The sequence below is a fragment of the Anser anser genome, assembly GCF_964211835.1.
Source record: "Anser anser genome assembly, chromosome: 2".
Taxonomy (NCBI): Eukaryota; Metazoa; Chordata; class Aves; order Anseriformes; family Anatidae; genus Anser; species Anser anser.
This window is the reverse complement of record NC_139721.1, coordinates 99,454,461-99,477,252: the sequence shown is the minus strand read 5'-3', so window position 1 is coordinate 99,477,252 and position 22,792 is coordinate 99,454,461. Positions and strand designations below refer to the sequence as shown.

Here is a 22,792-nt window from a genome sequence, read left to right as displayed (position 1 = left end):
GCAGTAAAAGAAGTGTCCTTACTAGTGCTTTGAATAAGTGTGCAGATCGGGCCACAATTTTATTCTTTGCCTTGTCTGTCTTGAGTGAGCCATGTGACTCACACTTGAGGAGAGTTTACGTAAGAGATTTATTTTGAAGTTGTATAAGGAACAAAAAAGTGTTTTACATAAGAAAGACAACTAGTTGAAGCTTAGGTAGCTCTATGGATTATCTCAAATTTCATGTGGTCAGGTATGCATTAGTGAATGGTGGGGACCAGATATTAATTAATGTATGAAGCAACAGTAGTGCATAAGGAGCTAATACCTAATTCTGCACTTTGAAGACTGATGCATGAAGTGTAGGGTTCCTGAGCTAAAGCACTTAAGAAGTGTGAATGATCATACGCTGTACTCAGAAGATGACCTTTCCCAGGTGAAATCAAAGTTCTATGATTATTCTCTGGGACATAAGTTATATGTTCAGGTGGGTGTATGAACATTTTCAACCCTTCTAGCTTTCTTTTTATTGGTTTATGCTATTGAGACAGTTGTTGCCTTCCACATAAGAACTATAGAAACAGTATACTGATAGCTCACCAGTGGGACACACAAGCTATTGGATTAGTCTTTAATAGAACAGAATACTAATTTTATCTGGTGACAGAGAGAGAAAGCATAGTTTAATAACCTTGCTTTCTTAGTTGCTGAATTATTTTTGAATGGTGTTCATTTATAAATAACAACTTCCATTGCAAAAGCAGTATTACCATTTTGTATGATTCCACAAAATATGATGGCATCATCTAATAGACTTAAATAATCAGTGAATTTGTCCTGTTCTTATATAGCCTCTTCAAATGAGTTGATAAATGATTTAGAATTGGATATCCTAATAATACACAGGTCTTGGATTTTTTTTTTAATCTGAAACCTCAATACCTTAAGTTGGCTTAGAGTTGTTCAGATTTACTTAAAGCTATTTAGTGGATACTGTACCAATAAAAGGAAATAATAAAACAATAGCAAAGGGAACGGGGGAAAAAGGGAAATAGAACTCTGACATGAAAAAGTTACAAGGAAAAAAAAAAGTGTGAAAATACCTTGAACCTATCTTTTTCTCAGCAAATTGTCTTGAATTCATTTTACTTTTATTGCAGCACTGGCCTAGGGGCAAAGTATGTTTGAGTGTTGCAACAAAGAGGGTGCTATATGGAGGAATTTTTTTAATAATAAAATACAACATATGTGTAAACCATACAACCTTGTAACAAGAAACTTTATAGGAAGGGTAGACTGTGCTTTTCCACAATTCTGCAAGAATGAATTTTATGAGGTGTTAGTCGAAAAAAAATTATCAGCTGAGTTTTATGCTGTAAGGTTAAATGATTCTTATGACTATGTTTAAATACAGCAGCAGTATAAATTTGGACTTTGATTTATTGGCTAGTTCTCTTAAGGAGCAGTGTGTTTAACTATTACCTTTCTGTTAAGTAGCTTCTGGATAAAGAGATTATTTGAAAGGCTTGTTCTTCAGGAGTTTTGTCCATGAAATAAATCTACCGATTAGTAATTCAAAATGCTTCCTCACATAACTTCTGAAGCCTGTTAGTGCCTTTTTTTTCCAAATAATGGAGTTAGAGCCTCTTCTCTAAATTAAATGTGTGAATGCAAAAATAATCAAGGAAAATTCCCTGGAATCTTTTACCCTACGGTTCCTTTCACCTTCCTCAACAGTACTAAGTAAGATCATAGTCTAATTGAAGTAAAAAAAAATCCCATTGATTCAGTACGCCAGAACTTTGCTTCAATTAAAAATTGCTGAATATATCACTTATTTCATGTATTTCATTTAAACAGAGCACTATAATTAAAATGGAGTAAAACCAATTGTAGAAATACCTAACCTGGGGAGCAGTTGTGTATGTAAGTGGAAGACCACATCATTCTTGTTTTCTCAAAAGTTTTATAGATTTTTATACTATGCTTTTTCTAATTTCTTTTGTTAAAATGTGGTACCCAAATGTGTGCAGTCATTGTACATTGGTAGTATAAAATGTTTTGTATCTTGCCTGTGGGGTTATGGCTTCTGCAGTACTGCCAAGAATCATCCAGTGCCAAGCAGAACAATAATTACCTCATATGTTTTTAATAGCGCATGTATATTAATAATGACCCAATGTTGCATTTGTCTTTTTGGTGACATATTGTTGACTCATATTTAATTCATCATTCTACTCTAATCCCCAGATTCTTCTTCTTAGTGCTATTGCCTGCCATTCTCTGGTTTCCTGTGAGACAATTGTCTGAGATCATATCAGATGTTTTACTTAAGTTTAGATATGCTGTCTCTAAAGTTTAAAAATATAAGATATATTATTACCCTGTCTAATAAATAGTTTGGCATGATTAATTTTCTGTTACTTCAAATATTTTATGTACAGTTTTATTATTTACATATGTACTTTCTTATTAAATGTTCCAACATTTCATGTAGATACATTTGTCTATATCAGATTCATTAGTTGCCCTGTATTTTTTCATCCAAAAGAAAGCAGTTTTATTTTCTAAGCACTCAGTCTTTCATCTTCTCAAAGGATCTTTCAGGAATGTGTATACACAGCTTTTGTTTATTTTTTCTAGCGTTCATTTGTGACTATTCACATTACAAAAAGAAAAAGTCTTTGTAACTTATAGAACTTTATTTGGAAGGTCACCAAACCTTTGTTAGTTTTTTTTCTATAAAAGAGGTGAAACATATCTTGTACAGGCTATGATGCTTTCTGCTAATTGCGCTTTTAAAGTTTTTTGGGGGTTGTTCAGAATTATTTGTACCAGTAAACCTATTAGAAATCACTCTACTAGGTCATTCAAGAGAGAGTTTCTTTACTTGGAGATTTTGGGTGGTGATGAGTAGGCCTGAGTATATCTTCTAAGTAGAAAAGAACTTGCAAAGCAAAGACATTGTTTACTGTTGGCCTGTATCAAAAGTAAGAGGTATCAGGCTAGCAAGAGGAGGTAAAGAATGAAAAATGTGACAAGGTGATTTTATTTCAGATTCGTAAGGAAAACTCTAATTTTGCAGTATCCAATTGGTTCTGATCATGGGGTGTGCCACCTCATGCTGACAAACTGTTCTAGTCCTTGTTGATAGTTAGGTTTATGACTGATGAGAATTGTAGAAAACTGTGTGGAGAATAACAAGACTTTTAAAACATGTCCAAAGTGACCAGAAATTGAAGAACTGAAATTTTGGTAGACTTAATTTATATACTTTTTTTTTTTAGGGGGATGCCATGTTTTCCCTTGGGTGGAAATGCAAATTGTGGTTGGTGAGACTTGAGTTAATCAGAGTTCATGCTGAGTAGCTACACAATGCTGAGGTGCCATACAATGCTGTCATTTCGAGTACCAAAAATTTTAAATTTTAGGTAAAATTGGAGATTCCTGAGGAGTTTAAAGAAGCAGTGCAACACAAAAAATAGATTAGTAGACCAAAAAGATTTTTTTCTAAGCTATTGGATTTTCTTTTATTAAAATTAATGTTCTGTAACTTCCACATGAAGTGCTGTGCTTTCTGCCTGTTCAGTTATCCCTTGTATAAAGTCACATCAGATGAGAGCATTCATAACTGAAAGAAATAATGATGCAGCCTTGCTCAATTTTCACATTTCTTTAACACAACTGAGTCTAGTTATGAGCCTGGCTAAACAAATAGGGGTAAATATGAATAACCCCCAGAAATTTATTTGGTGACTACAGAGAATAAAAAGGACAAGGAAGATTATGACAGAAATAAAATGTATTCTGCAGATTAGTATGACAACTGATTTTCAAATATTTCACTGTGTGATTTGTGTGAAAACACTTGAAAACGTCATCTGTTTTTTTTAAAAATACAAAACACCACCAACAAAAAACAAAACCACCACCAACAAACAAAACATCAAACTTATGAAAGTAATATTTTGCAAGGCTAGTGGTAAAATAATAAAATCATGTAGCTATTTGTCGTATACTTATAGCAGTTTTAAAATACAAGAAAAATGAAACAAATGGTGATTTTTTTCCTTTTATAAATATAATACACAAAAGACCACAAAATAAGATTAGTCCTTTCTGTGTGTCAGTTATTACTGGTCTAGGATATGTACAGACAAATGATCTGAATATGAAAAGTGGCTGTATTTTATTGGAGGTTTTTGAAGATATTTATTTGATCCAGTTAAAATTAGAAACATAAATGGCTACTTGAAACTTCTTGAAGAGGTATAGGAGCTCCACCTAAACTTATGTAAAAATAAATTCCTGGCTTTGCATTTTAAGCTTCAGGATGTTACTTTGTTATAAATTATCTTTAATGAGTTCTGTGAATGTGACTTCCCTTACTGGGGACAGCATTCTTTGGGAAGTATTTTCATTAAATCTTTATCTTAAAAAAGTAGTAGGGAATCAGAGTGCTTTGGGAAGTGCTTAGGAATATTCAAGTTGCTTACTTAAGGGGAGAATAGAAATGGAGAAGTAGAGAGCATAAGGAATTTTCCTGGGTTTCATTGGTGGGAGTTCTGCTGTACTGTTTGGTTCTAATACTACATGTCTGTGTCTTAGATAAAAATTTTGAAGATGAATTTATTGTCATGTTAAGATCCTATTGACATTTTTTGATCCTACTGATAATTTTGCATCGAAAATGTTGCAAAATAAGGCCTGTATTCAACTTTATTGAGCTCAATGAAAGGTCTGCTATTGATTTGTGATTCATTTTAAAAAAAATCCATGTACATTAAATGCATTCAGTTGAAGCCTATTGATATGGAAGGGCTAACTGCTGACGGTATTTGTCTTTATTCCATTTTTTCTTTGTGGCAGATTTACTAGTTCAGTAAGATGTTGCATAGTATAAATATGATGTATAATATGCGTATAACTTCAGATGACGGCAGCTTGGCACATTGGAAGGTTTCACAGCTGAAAAATTTGTTTCCCCCCCTTTTTTTCTTAAGAAAAAAGCCTATAACATCCATATTGCAACATATCTATGAATGCAGGCACTTCAAAGTAAATGTCTGTAGTTGTCTGGCCTTGAAAAGTAGTTATATTAAACAAGTTAAGGCAAGAAACTGAATTTAAAGAAAGAATTTTACCATCCCTTCATAGATGCAGCCTGAGTAATGATGATCCATGCATACACCCATTCTCCCATACACAGCTAATGTTCTCTTCAAGACCCACTCTATACTGTTTGTAGTTAGTGCTTGAATTGATTATATAGTTATAATTAATCTGCTGTACTGAAAAAGAAGAAACTTTCTGTGATGCTGCTTTCACAATTGTCTGAACATTTTTTTCTAAGACTATCTGCGCTAGGGTTAGAAACGTTCATTCTTGAATGCACTTTTTTTTTCTTAATATGAGGCTTACAATAAATCTTAGCACTAGAATCTGTTTAGGGGAGGACACTATCTCTCATATCTAAACAGTGCCAAATACCAGGTTTCTTTCAGTAGCAATGAACATGCTGGATGTTGCATCTATGATATTTCTGGATCTCTATACTGCATGCCAGTCTTTTGTGCTCCTTTGAACCATATTAGTGTTTTTCCTAAGGGTCCTTACACCACCTCAGGTCAATATGAGCTTTAAAGGTATCAGTCCCTTGCTGCATTTTCTGTACAACTTGTCTCTGTCATCTTCTATGGTAAAAGTCAGATCAAGGATAAAGGAGTGTATCACAGGTCTCTAGAGGATTGATTATGTGAGTGAGGTCTGAGTTACCTGATTTGGCCTTTGGAGAAACTGTAATAGTCCAAGATTCAATTTCCATCTAGAATTCACTTTATGGCAGTCAGAAATCTGAAGGGGTTAGGTAAAGAGAATACAATGTAATGATTGAGATAAGTAAAATAAATTCCTTACAGCAGCTTGGACTACATACTTTACTGTGCCTTAACCAGGGAGACTTCATGCAGACTGGGCTGTTGCAGAGAACATCTCATATGCTGGGACTTGTGAATGCATTTTACTGCAATACCTTAATATCTGGACGGGATTAGAAAACAATTAAAACTAGCATCAGTAGAATAAGATTTAGTATTTTCTATACAATTTCTCTTAAATTCCTGTCAACTTCTCTGTTTTTACTTTCTTCCTGTTTAAGCAATTTTCAATTCCAGCAGAAAAGCACTTAGTCAATCTCAGCTGGGGCACAGGTACCCTTCTTACATCTTTTGGGATGGATACATGCATCATCACTGAGTGATGCAGGGCATTTTTCCTTTTCGTCTTTACATCTACACAGGGTATTGCACTGCCTTGGCAGTGCTGTCAGAACCTGTGTTCTAGAATGAACGGTTGCAGCTGAAGTCCTGAACTTTGATCCTTTCTGTAGTAATGCAGTGAGCAGCCACCAGACCACCAAGCTAGTCAATTCAGTGTTCTTTCTGAACGTATGTTGACATGTGCTTCCTGCTTTGGGTTAGGGAAGTAACCTAAGACTTGCCTTTTACTAGGCATATGTTGTTTTAAGAACTGCCCGACATATTTTCAAATGGTTTTTCCATTAGTCAGAAGCTATTCCTGAAGTGCTTTTCGCACAGTTGACCCAAATCTGTTTTGTTTCAGGATCTATGCTCAGCGGCAAGCTGAGTTCTCCAAATGGATTTGAACTGGAGGAGACTTTGTTCTCTATGCTGGGAGAAATGTTGGGGGGTAAATTTCAACAATGAAGGAAAATCAAAAAGTAGTTGCTTGTGTCAGGTCAGGACAGCGATTTCTATTCCAGTGTGTGTGAATATAGTTTGTGTGCATCTCTTCACTGGTCAATGTGCTGTGGATTTATCTTTTCTTCAATTAAAAAAGCATTTCCCATGTATTATTAAAGGACAAGCTTTTGGCTTATGGGTGTCTTATAAATGCCAATTTCTTTTCATTTTATTTTTATTGACACTTCCTTCCATGCTAGGGTTTTGACCGAAGTTTATGATTACCACTGAAGGCAGTAAAATTATCTCTGCTGACGTCTCTTTAAAAGTTGTAGCTTTATGAAGCTTGTTCTGATTTCTAATTTATCCTGTTTGATGCTGTAGTTTTCATTGCATGATTTCACATGGTGCTCAGACCTTGTGATTACATAATGTACATTTTATGAAATTGACTTGGTGCCAGAGGGGAGGCTCAGAGCAGAGGAAATCATTAACATGCAAAATCTTAGCTCCAAAATTGCTTTAATTAGAAGCTTATTTCAAAAAGCTGCAACCTGCCTCTCATTTTGGCTTTGCAATAGCTCTAAAAATACATTGTGGTTTTAAAAAAAAAAGTGACGTAAATGTATTCATATCACGCTAGAATAACGAAAGTACAAAACAACAGTAGCTGGACTTGTGCTTAAAAGTAACACTTGCTGGCTGAAGGACATTCCTCTTGAGGCACAAGCTGCTGAAACTATGTAGAGTACACTAAGTGATTCCATCTGATCTGCAGAAAACACTATGGGTTATATTTTCACTTTATAAATATGTCACTGGCAAAGCCAACTGGCTGCAATAAGCTTTTTTGAAATGGACATTTCTGGCTGAGTTTTTGGAAGACTGCATTTCTTGAAGTGAAACATAAAAACCCTATTCACTAGCTACACATTGAAAACAAATGGCCAAAGGAAGTAAGATGACCTATAAAAAGTTGGAAAATTAAAGGTTCATACACAATTTATTTTTCATTAATTATAGTTTACATGTAATGTTCAGGTAATTGGAGTTTGATTTTAGTGAAAATCCAAATATAAAAATTAGTGAGTAGAAACAACATAAATATGAACAACAAAATGGTAGGTATATTAAGAAATGATGTTGTACTCTTAAAGGCAATGAGAGTGATTTTTTTTATTTTTTTTAGTTAGGTAAAAATATGTTTTCAGTGCCTGCCATATATTTGTTTCTTCAGACAGTATGGTTCAGTACTACAGTATGCTTGTAGATCATTGGAATGCTCTAAAGAACTTGTAATGTTATGTCATCATTTAGTCATATCACTACTGTTAAAACGAGATACTTTAACAACGTGTGTGATTAGGGATTCATTATGAATGCTAAAGATGAATGTTTCCATGTCTGATGTATAGCTTCATATATGTTACAAGAAGATGCTATACTTCTATTTCTACTGTTAATCATTTTCATGATGCAACAAAATTAGTAAGAGTAACTTAGATATCTCTTAATATACATGAGAGCAGAAGCTATTACTACTCATTTCATAAGCAGTGACATCTATTGACCTTTATTTTTTATCTGTTATTGGAATTGTAATATGTCTGCTAGATTATCACTGCTGCATATGGATTATAATATCTGCTCTAATGTATTTGGATCTTAAATGTCATCAGAAGAATAGACGTTACAACTAAACTGTATATTTTAGCCAAGCTTCTCAAACCTGAAGCTTCTCAAGCCTGGTTGGAAGCCAGTCTAAAGATTTTCTCGCTACCATTAGTGTAAACAGAAGCACCAGAAAATGAATGCTAACTATTAAGAAAGGTACAATACAAGATTTTTGTACTAGTAAGGGCACTCACTTCAGAATTGAATGTCTTTTACGTTTTTAATCTCACAGTTAAACGTCTTAATTTCATCATTATACACTTTTAATCTAATGATTTTTAATCTCATGAGGATCAATTCTAGGGCCAGTTCAGTTTTATTGAACTTTCACCAATGATCTGGATGCAGGAGTGGAATGCATCCTTGGCAAGTTCACTGATGATACTAAACTGGGAGGTGCTGTTGACTCTCTTGGAGGGCTGAGAGGTCTTGCAGAGGGATCTAGATAATACTGGAGCACTGGGTAATCATCAATGACATGAGCTTCAACAAAGGAAAACTGGATTGTGTATGTGGGACAGAGTAATACTGGACGCAGGTACAGACTGGGAGATGAGTGGCTGGAGAGCGGCCCTGCAGAAAGGGACCTGGGGCTGCTGGTGACAGCAGGCTCAGCGTGAGCCAGCAGTGTACCCTGGCAGCCAGGAGGGCAAACTGCATGGTGGGGTGTGTTAAACACAGCATACCCAACCAGTCCAAAGAAGTGATTCTGCTGATGTATTTAGCACTGGTGCAGCCTCAGCTTGAATATTGTGTGCAGTTCTGGGATCCATAATATTAAAAAGGATGGTCCTTGAATGCCGGCAGAGGAGGGCAACAAAACTGGTAGAACTGGAAGGCTCCTCTTGTGAGGAGAGTCTAGGGATGCTTGGGTTGTTCAGGTAGGAGAAAAGGAGGCTGAGGAGCAACTCACTTGCTCTCTACAACTTCTTGAGGAGGGGAAATAGAGAGGAAGGTACTGGTCTCTGCTCCCTGGTAACGAGTGATAGGACACGTGGGAAAGCTGTGTTGGTGAGGTCCAGAGTAGATATTCAGAACAATTTCTTTACTATGAGGGTGGTCAAACACTGAAACTGGCTTCCTAGAAAGGTGGTTGATGCTCTGTGCCTCTCAGTGTTCAAGAGGCATTTGGACAATGACCTCAATAACATGCTTTAGTGTTTGGTTAGCTCTGAAGTTGTCAGGCAGTTGGACTTGATCTTTGTAGGTCCCTTCCAACTGAACTATTATATACTATATATCAAACAACATTTTAAACTTTAAAACAGTAGATTAACAATATGGTAACAGTTTAAACATAATTACTGTTTAAATTTTTTCATGACTCTAAATTACTTTATGCACAACTTAAAATTTTTTGTGCATTGTTGTTATCTTTCATCTTTTCTTACTTTAGGTAAGAATCCTTAAGAAACAAAGTACAAATGCATCCGATTGTACCTTTAAAAAAATAATTCTGTTTTCAAGTTGATACCCTTATCAGGGAGTTGGCAAATGTTATTGTGAGGCCACTCTTTATAGTCTTTGATCATGGGGACTGGATAGAAGTATTCAAAGATCAGAGGAAAGCAAATGTCATCCCTATGTTCAAGAAGGGCAAGGAGGACCCAGGGAACTACAGGCCAGTTGGCTTCACTTTAACTCCTGGGAAGGTGATGGAATAACTCACCCTGGGAGCCACTTCCAGGCATGTGAAGAGTACCTGGAATTAAGAGTAGTCGGCAATGGCTGGCCTGGTAGATACATCTTCCTTATGCTGTCTGTGTATTTGTGGAATCCTCTCTTGTCTTCCACATCCCTTGCCAGATTCAATTCCAACTGGCCTATTGCTTTCCTAACACCATCCCTAAATGGATGGACAGTATCTCTATTCCTCCTGGGTCACCTTGGTTCCATTTCTTGTACGGTTTCTTCTTATGTCTGAGTTTAGACAGAAACTCCTTGTTTATCCATGCTGGTGTATTGCTGCTTGCCTTTGCTTAACTTCCTTCTTGCTGGGATAGACCATTCTTGAAGTTGGAGGATGTGATTCTTGAATATCAACCAGCTCTTATGGACCTCCTTTTCTCCAAGACATACTGTTGTTATGTTCTTCCAGACAAATCCATGAAGAGGCTAATGTCTGCTCTCCTAAAGTGCAGAGTTGTGGTTCTCAATTTTTTTTTCCTTTTGTCCAGCTCTTTCTTTATATGCTCCTGAACTTATCCTGAGCATCCTGCTGACCATGTCATGGTAGCTGTAGCCAAGGCTGCCTCCCAATATTCACAGCCTTCCTTGCTTGTGTGTCAGGACCAGCAGAGTACCTCTCCTTTTTGGCTCCTTGGTCACCTGAATTGTGTTACAAAAAACTCCTAGATTTCATATGTTCTGTGGTCTTATCTTTCCTACAGGTGTAAGGGTGATTAAAATTCCCCATCACGACCATGCCTTCCAGCTGCTCTCTCACTTAAAGGACAACTTGCCCCTCACAATTCTGGCCTGTTGTATTTGGTTTGTCTGGCAAGGTTGTTTGTAGTAGTGAAGAGGCTGCAGGGGTGTTCGAAGAGACCAGGGCAGAGCTCAGAGCCAGCTCCAAACTGTTGCTACTACTGTCCAAAGCTCAACCCATCAGACATGCTGATGGTGCCTCTATGATAACATATTTAAGAGAGGTTTTAAAAATAAACAAAAGGCTATACAGCAGTATTGTGGTTTAACCTAGCCGGCAGCTAAGCACCACACAGCCATTTGCTCACCTTCCCCCCTCCCTCTCTGGGATGGGGGAGAGAAATGGAAAAATGAAGCCTATGGGTTGCGATAGAGACAGTTTATTAAGACAGGAAAATAATAATAATGATAATGATAATAGTAGTGGTACTAATAATGTGTACGGAACAAGTGATGCACAATGCAATTGCTCACCACCCGCTGACTGATGCCCAGCCTATCCCCGAGCAGCTGCCCCCCCCCATCCCGGCTAGCCACCCCTATATATTGTTCAGCATGATGCCAGATGATATGGAATATCCCTTTGGTCAGTTTGGGTCAGCTGTCCTGGGTCTGTCCCCTCCCAGCTCCTGATGCACGCCTAGCCTCTGCCCGCTGGCAGGACAGAGCAAGAAGCTGAAAAGTCCTTGGCCTGGTGTAAACACTGCTCTGCAACAATTAAAACATCAGCATGTTATCAGCGCTCTTCTCATCCTAATCCAAAACATAGCACCCTACCAGCTACTAGGAGGAAAATTAACTCTATCCTAGCTGAAACCAGGACATATATCCACCCCTTATTCCATACAATTTATGTCATGCTCAGGTTACATCCTTTCCAATACAGTCTAATTAATCACCATTTTCGTCTGTGGTCTATAGAATGTCCACTGAGTTTGCATAGCCCGCGACTGACTTTGGGCTCCATCTGTCACAGCAGTTCTTCAGGGCAGAAGAGATGGTGTGTGATGTTGGATTGTCACATGTTGAAGCCCGTTCTCATTCCATCACATCTCTGTGCTTGTCCATTTCTATCAAAATTCGTTCATTATTATCTGCGTGGCTGTTACTGTGATACCATTAATAGGACATTGACATATAGCAATCATGGTAATGATGATGTACAGTATTATATAATAATTAACATAATACAATTTGGCTCATGGGCTATTCTCACCCAGTATTAAGTCCCCTTGAGGTACACACCGGACCTCCCCATTCTTTTGCGTTACCCACCAAGTGCATCCAGGTCCCTGAGCAAAAGCAATTCCACGAATGGGTTTGCCTTTTCCTGAGGCAGGAGTAGCCCAGACTGTCTTCCCCAGCATGTTTCTTACGTGCACGACAGGAACTTTATCCCCTTCCCCAGTACGTAACAGGTTTGATTGGGCAGGTCCAGCTCGGTTGGCAGATCCCCTGGTATTGACTAACCAGGTGGCCTTTGCCAAATGCATATCCCAATTTTTGAATGTCCCAGCACCCATTGCTTTCAGTGTAGTCTTTAACAGTCCATTGTATCACTCAACTTACCCGGAGATTGGTGCATGACAGGGGATGTGATACACCCACTCAATACCATGTTCTTTGGCCTAAGTGTCTATAAGGTTGTTTTGGAAATGAGTCCCATATTCTGACTCAATTCTTTCTGGGGTGCCATGTTGCCATAGGACTTGCTTTTCAAGGCCCAGGATAGTGTTCCGGGCGGTGGCATGGGGCACAGGATATGTTTCCAGCAATCTGGTGGTTGCTTCCACCATTCTAAGTACGTGGCGCTTGCCGTTGCGGGTTTGAGGGAGTGTGATGTAATCAATCTGCCAGGCCTCTCCATATTTATATTTCAGCCATCGTTTTCCATACCAAAGAGGCTTTGACCATTTGGCTTGCTTGATTGCAGTACATGTTTCACGATCATGAATAACCTGTGCTATAGTGTCCATGGTGAGGTCCACCCCTCGATCACGAGCCCATCTGTATGTTGCATCTCTACCTTGATGGCCCGAGGTGTCATGGGCCCATCGGGCTATAAATAATTCACCTTTATGTTGCCAGTCCAGGTCCACCTGAGCCACTTCAATCTTAGCAGCCTGATCCACCTGCTGGTTGTTTTGATGTTCTTCAGTAGCCCGATTCTTGGGCACATGAGCGTCTACATGGCGTACCTTTACAACCAGGTTCTCTACCCGGGCAGCAATATCTTGCCACAATGCAGCAGCCCAGATGGGTTTGCCCCTGCGCTCGCAGTTGTTCTGCTTCCATTGCTGTAACCACCCCCGTAGGGCATTTGCTACCATCCATGGATCAGTATAGAGATAGAGAACTGGCCACTTTTCTCGTTTGGCAATATCTAAAGCCAGCTGAATAGCTTTCACTTCTGCAAACTGACTCAATTCACCTTCTCCCTCAGCAGCTTCTGCAATCATCATGTAGGATTCCATACAGCAGCCTTCCATCTCTGATACTTTCCCACAATACGACAGGACCCATCAGTGAACACGGCATATTTCTTCTCATTTTCTGGTAGCTTGTTGTACAGTGGGGCTTCTTCAGCACAGGCCACCTCCTCCTCTGATGATATCCCAAAGTATTTGCCTTCTGGCCAGTCCATAATCACTTCCATGATTCCTGGGCAACTGGGGTTTCCTATCCAAGCCCGCTGAGTAATCAGTGCAACCCACTTACTCCATGTAGCATCAGTTGCATGATGTGTAGAGGGGACCCTTCCTTTTAACATCCAGCCTAGTACTGGCAGTCGGGGTGCCAGGAGGAGCTGCACTTCAGTACCGACCACTTCTGAAGCAGGTCAAACTCCTTCATATGCTGCCAATATCTCTTTTTTTGGTTGGGGTGTAACGGGCCTCAGATGCTCTGTATCCCCGACTCCAAAACCCTAGGGGTCAACCTCAAGTTTCCCCAGGCTCTTTCTGCCAGAGGCTCCAGGTGGGGCCATTCTCCCCGGCTGTGGTGTAGAGCATGTTCTTTACATCTGGTCCTGTTTGGACTGGCCCAAGGGCTACTGCATGAACTATTTCTTGCTTAATTTGTTCAGAGGCTTGTTGTTGCTCAGGGCTCCATTCGAAATCATTCTTACGGGTTACTTGGTAGAGCGGGTTTACAATCAGACTGTAATTTGGAATGTGCATTCTCCAAACCCCCACAACACCTAGGAAAGTTTGTTTCTTTTTTTGCTAGTTAGTGGAGATATAGCTGTTATTTTGTTGTTTTGTACATCCATTGGGATTTGACGATGTCCATCTTGCCATTTTATTCCTAAAAACTGGATCTCTCGTGCAGGTCCTTTGACTTTATTTTGTTTTATGGCAAAACTAGCCTTCAGAAGGATTTGGACTGTTTTCTTCCCTTTCTCAAAAACTTCCTCTGCTGTGTCACCCCACGCAATGATGTCATCGATGTACTGCAGGTGTTCAGGAGCTTCCCCTTGCTCCAACGCAGACTGGATCAGTCCATGGCAAATGGTAGGGCTGTGTTTCCACCCCCCGGACAGCTGATTCCAAGTGTATTGGACACCCCTCCAAGTGAAAGCAAACTGTGGCCTGCACTCTGCTGCTAGAGGGATTGAGAAGAATGCATTAGTGATATCAATTGTGGTGTACCACTTGGCTGCCTTTGATTCCGGTTCATACTGGAGTTCTAGCATGTCTGGCACTGCAGCACTCGGTGGTGGCGTGACTTCATTCAGGCCACGATAGTCCACCGTTAGCCTCCACTCACCGTTAGACTTTCGTACTGGCCATATGGGACTATTAAAAGGTGAATGAGTCTTGCTGATTACTCCTTGGTTCTCCAGTTGACAAGTTAGCTTATGGATAGGAATCAGGGAGTCTCGGTTGGTGCAATATTGCTGCCAGTGCAGAGTTGTTGTAGCGATTGGCACCTGCTGCTCTTCAACCCTCAGCAACCCCACAACAGAAGGGTCCTCTGAGAGACCGGGCAAGGTAGACAACTGTTTAATGTCCTCTGTCTCTAAGGCAGCTATGCCAAAAGCCCACTGGAACCCTTTTGGGTCCTTGAAATATCCTCTTCTGAGATAGCCTATGCCAAGGATGCATGGAGCATCTGGGCCAGTCACAATACGGTGCTTTTGCCACTCATTCCAAGTTAGACTCACTTCAGCCTCCAATACAGTTAACTATTGGGATCCCCCCATCACCCCATAAATACAGATGGATTCTGGCCCTTTATAGCTTGATGGCATTACAGTACACTGTGCACCGGTGTCTACTAAAGCCTTATACTTCTGTGCGTCTGACGTGCCAAGCCATCGAATCCACACAGTCCAATAAACTTGATTGTCCCTTTCCTCCCCCTGGATGAGGCAGGGCCCCTCTAATCCTGGTCAGAATCTTCATTTCTGTGTCTGAAGGACTGCCTGCTGGAAGTTGGAGCAGCAAGCTTCTCAGAAAACCCCTTTCTCCCAATTTGTTTTTCTTTGCAACTCGTGTACCTGTGCCTCTAGGGTTGAGGTAGATTTTCCATCCCATTTTCTCATGTCCTCTCCATGGTCACGTAGGTAAAACCATAGGGTGGCACGGGGTGTGTACCCACCATATCGTCTTCCTTGCACGGATGGACGCTTATCCCTAATAGCTGAGGCACTGGTTTGTACAGGTGGGGAAGAAAATAAACTCTCTTTAAGTTGGTGGACCTCTTCAGAAAGTTTCTCCAAAATATTCTCTTTTAGTTGATGGATACTTTCAGAAAGTTTCTCCACAGCCGAGACGCAGGCCTGAAGGGAAGAGGAGAGACTTTCTTCGTGCTGCCAGAGTTGTGTAGTCAATTCATCCACTGTGGGTTCCTCATGTTCTTTCCAGGCCATTACTGCCAATGAGCTGGCATATGATGATGGTGCACTCTGTACAAACTTCTGCCACATGGGTGGTGTACACTTGACTTCATCTGGATCTGTGGATATTTGTTCGTTGTCTAGGTCCCTATAAATCACCTCCCGTACAGCTAATTCCCTCAGGTAAAGGATTCCCTTCTCCATAGTTGTTCACTTGCCTAATAGACATACAAGTTCTTCCTTGAAGGGATACCTTTCCTTCACAGCTGACAGGAGATGCCTCCAGAGGCTGTAAGGTGGTACTCCATATCTAATTGCTTTGTCGATGCCTGCATCTCTAGCTGCTAAGAGGAAAATTAACTCTATCCTAGCTGAAACCAGGACAAGCAGCTGTGAGAGAAAAGAGTAAGAAACAACTATGCAGCCACCAAGGTTAGTGAAGAAGGAGGGAGTGGAGGCACTACAAGCCCACAAAGAAGACCATGGTGGCACAGACTGTCCACCTGAAGCCCATGGAGGACTGCATGAGAGCAGATATCCACACTGCAGCCCATGGAGGACCCCATGCATGTGGATATGCCTTGACTGGAGCTAGCTACCACTCAGGGAGACCCCACACAGGAGCAGACTCCCGGCAGGAGATGTGGCCCAGTGAAGAGGAGCTCATGCATTAGCAAATTTTCTGGTAGGACCTGTGACTTGTGGTGGATCAATGTTGGGAAGGACTACACTCCATTCAAAGGACCAATTGCTGGAGCAATTTTTGAAGAACTGCAGCCTATAGGAAGGACTCAACATCATAGCAGTCTGTGAAGGACTGCATTCTGTGTGAGGGACCCCACACTGGAAGAGAGGAAGAGTATGAGAAAGAAGTGGCATTTAGAGTGTTTATGAACCAACTGCATCCCCTGTTCCCCATAGCTTTTGCACTGATCAGGATTGGAGAAAGTAGAAGAGTTAGGAGTGAAGCTGAGCCTGGGAAGAAGGGGTGTGTGTGGGGAAAAGTATTTTTACTTTTGTTTTGTTTCTTATTGTCCTACTTCATTTGAAGTTGGTAATAAAATTAGTCTTCCCCAAATCGAGTCTGTTTTGCCTGTGATGGTAATTGGTGAGTGATCTCCCTGACTTTATCTCAACCCATGAGCTTTTTCATTTTATGTTCTCACCGTTTTGGTGAAGTGGGGGAGTGAGAGACCAGCTTGGCCTGGCAGCTAGGTAACCTAGAACACCTCTGTTTCCTGAACAGTCTGGATGCATCCATCTTAGCACTCCAGTCACACGAGCTATCACTCCGTCTCCTTGATCTTAGCCTTGTAACTGCATTCGGATTTCCAATTCCTTCTGTTTGTTCTCTATGTGTGTAGTAATTCAGAGACATCTCAGAGAGATACCTGAAAAGGCCATGGAAACTTTCACTGTTTTCATTTTCAGCCCTATTCTGTTGATTGCGATGTCCCTTCTATTCACATCACCCCAGAGCCCCTCGCTTGCCTACTGCATTCACCACTTCCTCACTCAAGTGTTGTGGAATCTCTCCCCCCTGTTATTCCTAGTTTAAGGCTGCTCTTACCAGGTTGGCAAACTTGTTGGCAAAGATACTTTTTACTTGTTTAGTCAGGTGCATCCCATCTCTTCAAAACAGCTGTCAGTCCTCAAAGAGAGTCCCATGGTACTAGAAACCGAACTCAAAACAGGTCCCGACACCTGCAGTGCAACTGATTGTTGGCCCAAAGGATCCACTCAGTCTTCCTCATGCCCTTCCCCTTCCTCACAGGATAAAGGAGTGTGCCCTGAACCGTAGTCCTCAGAGTTACATCATGGAGCTTTCCAGGTCATGTCTGGCAGTTGCTAAGCTTAGATGGATTTATTTATGCAGAGTGATGATTTAATATATATTTTACTATAAATTCTGGAAGGTGTTCTATTGTTAGTTTACAGCAGTCAGGTAAGTAACCAGGCCTGGTCTGGGAATGAGGAGGAATTACATAACTTGAGAAAGGGGAAATGGAAGCTTGGAGGGGTGGAGGTGAGTAGGACTGCTCCTTCTAGTATTAGCAGAGCATTAGATTGGCTTTGCCCATTTGCCTATTCACAGCCTTACTGAGCCTCAAGTGATACTCTAAGCATGTATAGTTACTACAGTTCTCTTATAAATACATTTCTTTTATTTATGCTAATAATACTTGGTATTGTCATCTGTTAATGTGACAAAAAGGACATTAAGAATTTTTTGAACCCTAATACCAAATAATCTTCATCTTCGTGTATGCATTTTGCTTTATTTTAATTGAAATATATATAAGGTACTTACTTAAATCCTTTTCACTGACTAATTTCTGAATTGTGTTAGTAAAATCATTGCAGTGCTCTTGGCTAGTACTTCAGAGACAGTATAAGGAGCAAACCAAATGTTTGTTCTGACTATGATCAGTAGTTGCTTTAACCTCTTGAGTACCACATATTTCAGCTGCAGAATGTCGGCTACAAGTTGTGAATAAATCAAGCAATTCTGGAATCTGTCCTATGAATAATACTTAAGAGGGGAAATGATTTTTAAAGACTATTAATAAGGCTGCTTTATACAAATTTCAGAGGAAGCATACTAGCTAGCCACATTTAAGAGGTGTGTGTACGTATGCATAGCTAATGTGTATATATAACGTAGAATATGTTTCTAATTTAATAAACCATAAATCCTAAGACTGAACAGAAGCCATAGACTGTGCTTTATAATTTAAAAACTCTGTGTAGAAAACCCTAGGAAAATCATGGCTCTAAAACAATCGGTCTGTTTAGAAAATGCTTTTAGGGGATCTATATGTCAAACCCATAATTCGCTTAAAATGATTGCATTTAGTCACAGGAAACATTTCTTCATTGACTTTATGCTGTTAACAGAGGTAAAGAGTTTGCATTTCCTAGAAGGATGTATGACTTTAATCTGCACATAGCGGTACACTTTAAATGTTTCCTCTTCTATTTGGAAACTTGAAACAAACTTGAAAATGTTATAGATCAAACTTTGAGACTTAATCATTGTACTGAAGTTGCTAGTGACAAGTGGCCAATGGTTTAAAGAGCTGCTATAAAGATGATATATTTGCATTTTCTCACTTGCAGTAGTAGAAAAAAAAATCAACAAACAGATGTACTAACTGGCTGACATCAATAGCAGGCAAAATCTCAGTATGAGTACTTTTGATCAGTACCTCAATGGTTTCCATGTTGAATTGCTTTTGTTGACATGTTTGTTCATCAGTACAGATCCAGACATAATTCAATGTAGGAAAGCAAGTTTTCACGGTTTTCTCAGGTAAATTTTTTTCTAAGCCACCAAAGATTGTTGATTAATGGAGTACTTCACTCTCATGCTTAATATGGAATATTGGATTTTTGAATAAAATGTTGAATAAAATTCTCTTCTATTCTTTGATTTATGAATTCATCAAATGAAAATGCTATTACTACCTTGCTAAAGTACAATTTAAGCATTTGAAATTGGCAGCTGATGTTATCCTTCCAAATGTATTCCCTTAAGGAGTTTTCAAGCAGACAAACCAACAAAACTCCGTTAAATGGGAATGACCTCTAAGGTTTTCAGAAGAGGTTTGTGTGGAACGTTAGGCAAGAAACAGGTGTTATGTTTAGCATTTCAACCATGTACAAGCACTCGTGAAATCAAATTCTTGAAATTGTATTACTCTATGTATAAATTGTTGTGAAAAGTCAAAGTATTTTCACTAGCAACTGAGAGGTTGAACAGCTTCCACCACATGAACAACATGAATTACATTGTCAAATGTCCTTCCTAGCAAATGGCTGATATTCGCAACAGGTTTGATAGAACATGAGTGAATTACATGCAGAATCTGGAAAGAAGGATGGGAGAATTTGATTTTTAGGATATGGGAAAACATGAAATGGTGGCAGGGGGAGGATAGAAGGGGCAAATGAAAAGGATCCAGGTGCTTTACCTTCCTTTTTTTTTTATTATTCTTTTTTTTAATCCCAAGGACGAGTAACATGATGTACCTCTGACGTGTTACACTATTATTTATCTTCAAGTACTTAAAGATTCTATGAAGGAAGAATTGCAGTCAAAATGAACAATATTTCCACTGTATTTTACACTTGTTGCTTTTTCAGGTATTGAATAGCATCTCCTTGACCTTGATGTTAACTTTATTATTTAAGTATAACAAAGTGAAGCTTTTAGCCTATTTTTGTTTTGGCTTATCTTCTGTTAGAAAACAATCTTAAGGGATTGGGGATGGAGCTTGAGTGAACATAGAATTTGCTCAAGTCCTGCATGCGTATACTAAAGCTCCTAAGACACAGTGGAGTATTTTAATGTGGATGAATAGATTCATGTTGAATTACAATATTTCATGTTCTGTTTGCAAGATAGGGGCTTGTCTTTGAATTCAGGAGAGACGCTTCATTCAACTGTTCCAAGGTGTTAGTCTTATTGGTATGGCTTTCTCTTTAAACACATGGAAAATATTGTTTGCTTGAATTACTGCAGTTGGATATGAAACATAAAACCCATAATCAGCCTCCGACCTCAGAAGGCTTAAAAATGAAACTTTTGAATTTAGTTTGGTGTACTTGAGATATGGTAAGTCATGTCATGGGGTTATTGGCTAAAGGCTTGGTTAAAGGCTTGGACTCGTTTGCTCCAAGCTGACTTTTTCACTTCAATTTTAGTGTTGTTTGTACCAAATGGAGTGGATCTGTTTGTTTTTAATTTCCTTGAAGAGAAGGGAAAAAAAAAGAATGCAGAGTGTGGAAAACATTACTATCATACTGTTTGTACGGACTGTATCTGTAGGACTTGTTGTGCTGTTCTAACTACTTTCGAAAGAATAGAATAGGTTATTTATTTTTAACCCACAGTTGCTACAACTGCTTGTAAGATACAGAGTTTTTGTAGGAGTATTGAAACATTTCTTTAAACTGAAAATGTAACACCAGAAATTTTGATTTGAAATTAAATAATCTTTTTAAGCTAATACTGAAGTTGGAATACTTAGTGTTCTTCCTCATAGTGAACACTTTTGTAAATTAAAATTTGTCTTATTAAAATTGCACTGATAAATATATTGTTTTTTAAACAATTCCAGAATTAAAACTGTATCATTAATGGTGTTTTCTTTCCTTTGCTCTTCTTTCCTTTCTTAGGTCGAGATTTGATATGCATACAGTCCATGGATGGGATGCTAATGTTATTTGAACAGGAAAGCTACGCTTTTGGGCGTTTTTTACCTGGTTTTCTTCTGCCTGGTCCATTGACTTACAGCTCTCGGACAGATTCTTTCATTACGGTGTCTTCCTGTCAACAGGTTGAGAGTTACAAGTATGTGTTCATATTCAGTAATTATTGCATATTTTGGTGCTGTCATTTAGTATGTAAACAAATAAAAGTAGTCATGTCTGATTTTTATTGCCTTTACTGTAAAAAGCAAACTGAGTCCTGCGGAGTTTATGGTCACATTACATATTTATACAGTTGAAATAAGTTTGCTAGCTTATCAAAGGTAGATTATGCTGTCCTGCAAGTGCCAGGCTCTTCTCTGCTTTGGTTCAGTCTAATCTGTTCTTTCAGTTTTGTCTGTACTGTACTGCTATAGCAAGATAATATTCCCTCCAGTAGTTTCAACGTGATGTTTATTTTGATGCAAGTAGGTGTTAGTCTGATGAACCTGCTCCATTTTCAGAAGAGATTTGGAGCACGGGTTTGATCATGGGATGCTCTTAAAGGAATGAGGGCTGATGGGGAGAGATGGAGTCCACCTTCCGAAGTGGCAGTAGAGTCTTGTTAACCTCATTGAGCCCTAGATTGAGGAATAGGTGCTAAGTCTTGCAATCGAATGATGGAACAGGAGTTAAGGGTCAAGTGCACAAAGGAGGATGACTTAATAATTCCTTAAAGGAAGTTCGATGAGTGGAGGCCCATCTGAAGTGTGTATCCACAAACACCTACAGCCTGGGCAGCAGAGGAGGAACTGGAAGTCAGATGTGCAGTTGCAGAGCTAAGACGTCACTGCAGTTAGAGATGTAGTACCTCAGTCCTGCAAAGCTACCCTGTCACATTTGATGACTCCAGGCTCTTAAGAAAGAAAAGACAGACAAAGAAGGATTTGTGTTCACCACAGAGGAACAGCTTGAATACACATGGCTCTCTCATGAAACCAGCATGCTGAGTTTATTGTTCAAATTCAGATGAATGCTAAATGCCAGGGATGTTGTGGTAGACATTTGCTTTAGAGCCTTTTTTTAAACAAATAGAAGTTTCCTATTGCCTCCTAATGGAGGACCGATGGGAGGGCAACACAATGGACTTCAGCAACTTGGAAGGTTGCTGGGGTTCATCAGGGAGAACTTTTTTGATACAGGTGCTAGACATGCTGGGTAGGCAAGAAGCTTTGCTGAATTCATAGCTCAGAAATAAGAAATAAATGTTTGGAGAAGTAATAGACAATGGCAGACATTGACTATTGCAGGCATTGGCTGCAGTGACCATGAGATGGTATAGATTAAGATCCTGATAGAAGTGAGGAAGATATTCAGTGGTAATGAAGACTGTACATTTCAGGAGAACAGATGGCCCTGTTCAAGGAACTGCTAGGCAGGATCCTATGAGAGACAGTCCTAAGGGCAACAGCGCTCTGGAGAGCTATTGAATCTTCGTAGATAACCTTCTCCAAGACCAAGGACAATTCACATCAGTGTTCAAGAAGCAGCAGAAAGCAGCTTGACTGAACAAGTAGATACTAATGAAGTTCAAATGGAAAAAGGAAATATCTGGGAGATGGAAGTTAAGACAGACTACCAAGGAAAGATACAGAAACATCAAGAGGGCATGCAGGGGATGTAATCAGGATGATATAAGCTTGGTTAAAGCTTCTACTAGCAGAGAATCTGAAGGACAAGAAAGACCCTCACAGATACGTCAGACATAAAAGGAAAATCATATGCCAACGACTGGCCAAAACTGTGTGCCAAAACAGAAGATGAAGGAGCTCAACACATGCTTTGCCTCATCTTTTCTCTATAAAAAATGATAAGGTCTGCTCTTAGGCCTTCTGAATCTTTGTGCCTAGCAATAAATCTGGGGGTTGTGGTATGGAGGCATTACCCATGATTTTAAAAAAAAAAATTAAAAATTAAG

At 39.4% G+C, this 22,792-nt stretch overlaps 1 protein-coding gene across 18 annotated transcripts in view; it reads left to right on the top strand.

Annotated features, from left to right (window-relative positions):
• BBS9 (Bardet-Biedl syndrome 9) overlaps positions 1 to 22,792 on the top strand; it is a 289,008-nt gene that overhangs the window by 15,153 nt on the left and 251,063 nt on the right. For all 18 annotated transcript variants that reach the window (XR_014578910.1, XM_083822113.1, XM_083822115.1 and 15 more), the window contains exon 6: positions 20,803 to 20,977. Coding sequence is in view for 17 of the 18 variants with exons in the window: in XM_083822113.1 (XP_083678239.1) it covers positions 20,803 to 20,977 (175 nt within the window). In the remaining variant the exon portion in view is untranslated. The remainder of the gene's footprint in view (positions 1 to 20,802; positions 20,978 to 22,792) is intronic.